Raw genomic sequence first — 3,819 nt, forward strand, 5'->3', positions numbered from 1 at the left:
AGAGTTGTTTTCAAAGTGATGCATGAAGAGTTTGTTTCCCTTGAAAATAATGCATTTGAGTTTTTTATGCGTTTACATACATCAACATCATTATTAAAAATGTATTATTGTCACTGGATTAAAGCCAATTGGTATATTTATTTCCCCATTTCGACTTTTTTAAAAAATTTGATTTAGGCCATAGATTTGATTTTTAAATTATTATCGAATTTGTTTTTTTTAAAAATCGAAATCGTAATAATTACCTATTGATTATTTACAAATTTATGACGTTCATGCGGTAATAATACTAACGATATTTTTTAGTTATGATAATAACGACTTTCATTTTCGATGGCGTTAACAGGGTATGTTTAATTGTAAATTTTTTTTCAAGGGATACTTGTGTAGTGAATTCGAATCTTGGTTTAAATTGTTTTCATCGTCCGAATAATTTCTCATTCCCGACGTTAAATCAGCGCTTGAAGACGACAGTGATGAATTTCTAGATGACCGACTAACTCCCGGTCCATCGCTGTCGTCGGATATGAACGAATAGTTTTCTGAATAATTTGTCGTGACTCCCGCTCCTGCTGCCAATTCCCACAAATGCTGAGCAAAAGTCGATGCTATGACGGCGTGGTGAGGAGACAGCAAAGCGTCCGCCACGACACCGAGCTTAACGCTATCGTTGTAAGTCATTAAAGTTAATGACATGCCTGTCACGAAAAAAAAAAAAAAAAAATTTTCTTCTTAACCCAATCGTTCACTTGTTTTGAAATATGGTTCCCTAAGGTCCAATCGTGAGAGTATTCTTTGATACAAAGTAAAATATTTACATATGTTTGCTTGCGGAGGTTTCCAATACATCAAATCTTCAACTTCTTGACCCCAAAAAAAGCACTTTTTATTTTTTCCACTTCCTGACGATCCCACTTCGCTGAGGATAACGGGAAAACGCCGGGACAGCAAATTTAAAACTAGGCGTAGAATGGGAGATGGCAACACCTAATAAAAGCATGTTTGATTTTTATAACTATCATCTTTAATTTACGCCGAATGATTTTAACTTACTTGAGTCAATATTCCGTATTCTAATTGAGCAAGAGAAGCCAAATACAAAGCTGGTTGTTTTAGTCTGGCTCGAAGTATAATTTGTTGTACGGCACGCAATTCGGTTACAGGGTCGTATTCCGAACTGAAGGGATTTTTAGTTGGTAGGGGTAGACATAAAATTCCGCTACCACAAGATGCCAATTTTTTTTTTTGCGATTGAATCAACTGCTCCTAAAATATTTGAACTCAGTTAAATGATTAATAAAAGAATGTTGATTTTCTTTCTTTTAATTACCATAATTATCACTTCATATTTGTTGTGCAAGCTATCTTTAACATATTTTGTAAATAATACAAGAATATCTTACTTGAGGAAAATAACGCGCCATCATGGGTACGCTTTCCGGTACATCTGAATTATACTGTACGAGGAAATCTCTCAAGCAGGCCGATGTAACACTGATCAATATTTCGCTAAAAGTGGCTCCAGTTACTTCTTGAATTTCACGAACTATTTTTAGTGGTACCCCGTTCGACCAGGAAGCAACCTTGAAATTAAAAAAAAAAAGGAAAATTTTTATGTTGAAAATTAAATAAAAATAAACATGAATTCAAGATAGGAAAAATTTACTTTTCGTCCGCAAAGAGACACAAATTGTAAATGATGTTTCGAATATTTATTTGCCAAAAGAAATTCTTCTAAAATTAATTTAGGAGCCGTATAACATAATTTACAGTAATAGGAAAGTTCTTTTAGCGAATGTTTTAAACTTCTCCAAATTGTTACTACGAATCTTACGTAAGATATTCCAAAGTATTGTTTGTCGTTATTTACTTGTAATAAACTATATTCTTTGATAAAGTTAACAATTAATTTCAAAGGCAAAATAAATGCGGTTTTTAAAAAAAATTTCGTCAATGAAAAAGGATTAAATGTTTTCCAAACGCTTTTTATTACAAATGAAATTGTTAAACCTTTTTGTGCAAACTCGCTTGCTATGAGACCAATACTTAAAAAAGGTCGTTTAATAAATTGTTTTATCAGAGAAACTATAACTATAATGAATACTGCGATTGTTGTTTTCAAACCTAAAATGAAAAAATTACAATTTAAGAAAATTTTTAAAAATTAATAATAATGATATCAGACAAAAGAAATTCTTTATTATTTTTTTTTGGCACTAAATACCTGGTTTTTTCAATATTGTTGGGTTTTCGATTGGATCATAAAATGATAAAAATTCTTTCCAATTTTCGGTTAGGACTTCATAAAGGTTTTTGCCAAGTTCGGGTAACGCTTTTGGCTTTTTGTAAAGATCTTGAAAAGGATGAGGTCTTTTATTGTTATTATAATTAGTGAAAAAATCTTCATTGCTTTCATTTGGTACATTTTGAGACGTTGTAGCTATCTAAAATTATTTCAAAATATTAGTTTTTTTCATAAAAAATTATAAACTAAAAAATGTGTGTGTGTGCGTGTGTGTTAATATGTGATACAAAAATATTTAACGTTAAAGGTTTAGAAGAATGTAAATGATGATTAAATTTTAATAACCATTGATTTTTTAAAATTGAAATTACACTAACATTTTCAATATCCATAAAAGTTAAAAAACTTCCCAAATCCATTCCCTCTTGAGAAAGTAACATGTGATGAAACCTTATCAATACATAATATTTTTCAGCTGTTAAAAGCTGAAACACTGTAATTTGCCATGGTGATAAATCAGGTACAAAATATTTTGAAACTGTTTCGCTTACACATTCCTGTAAAATTATTATAAATGTTAGTTATCACATTGAAAAAAAAAAACATTGTTTTGGGTAACAATCAATTTTGTCGAAAATACCTGAATATTTGCATCAGACAATGGTCTGCCTCTGTAAATAGGATTAGCAAAAACTAAATGTTGATCGATATTAAACGGTGTCAATGTTTGCCAGGCATACCATCCCCATTTTTTAGTTAAGGACATTCTTAGATGTTTGTGCAGATATGTTCCATCATTTTCTTTTTTCTCCAAAACATCTTTGATCAATCTGGTACAAAAGCAGACAGGGGACAGCTAAAAGTTATTATTACATTACAGGATACCTAATATTAACTCTAGTAATAAATTAATTTTAATTTTAACAGGATTATTAATATTAACTTTTTTCAAATGTCTTTTATCGATTTTTTAAAAAAACTGTGATCAGTATAAATATCATGAATACTGAAAATTAATATTTTATAACCTGTTCTAAAAATTACATTGCATGATACATTTTTCATAGTCAAACAAATGGAAATTTTTCAAAGAGGTTACATTTATAAAATTAATTTTCCCTATTAATGATAATTACAGGTAACCTCACAAAATTAATAAACGAGTCAAAACTGATTCTTTAAGAGTTAAAAAAAAAGAATTTCTTAAAACCTTGTTTTAATTTTTTTCGGATCACAGTTTCCCTTGACAGTAATGAGTACAGTAACAATGCCCATGTTTCTATGTGTGTCCACAACTGATCGAAGACTTGTTTTTTTAATGAATTCCAAATCGGGAAATTTTTTTTTCAAATATTTCAACAATGTTTCCCTTGCAATTCTCGTACCTGTAATAATTTAACATTTTTAGTATTCTATACATCTACATGTAAATGAAAACAAATTAAAAATTGTTTACCTATGTAACAAGAGCATAAACATCCAAATAGACTGCAAGACAATATAAAAACAATAAAAGTGTATATTGAATTTATTAATCCAAAGGCTCGTGCTTTGTATTTTCCGTCTACGATCAT

At 29.8% G+C, this 3,819-nt stretch overlaps 1 protein-coding gene across 1 annotated transcript; it reads right to left on the reverse strand.

The window, feature by feature from the left end:
* Positions 1 to 339: 339 nt before the first annotated feature.
* Positions 340 to 3,819, reverse strand: Phum_PHUM160830 (uncharacterized protein; the record flags this gene model as incomplete). Its single annotated transcript, XM_002424861.1, has 10 exons — positions 340 to 698; positions 819 to 987; positions 1,054 to 1,266; positions 1,404 to 1,583; positions 1,667 to 2,124; positions 2,225 to 2,440; positions 2,619 to 2,802; positions 2,886 to 3,075; positions 3,456 to 3,630; positions 3,702 to 3,819. 10 exons carry the CDS (start codon positions 3,817 to 3,819, stop codon positions 340 to 342), a joined length of 2,262 nt encoding a protein of 753 aa, XP_002424906.1.

Source organism: Pediculus humanus, genomic scaffold (genome assembly GCF_000006295.1).
Source record: "Pediculus humanus corporis 1103172107504 genomic scaffold, whole genome shotgun sequence".
Classification (NCBI taxonomy): domain Eukaryota; kingdom Metazoa; phylum Arthropoda; class Insecta; order Psocodea; family Pediculidae; genus Pediculus; species Pediculus humanus.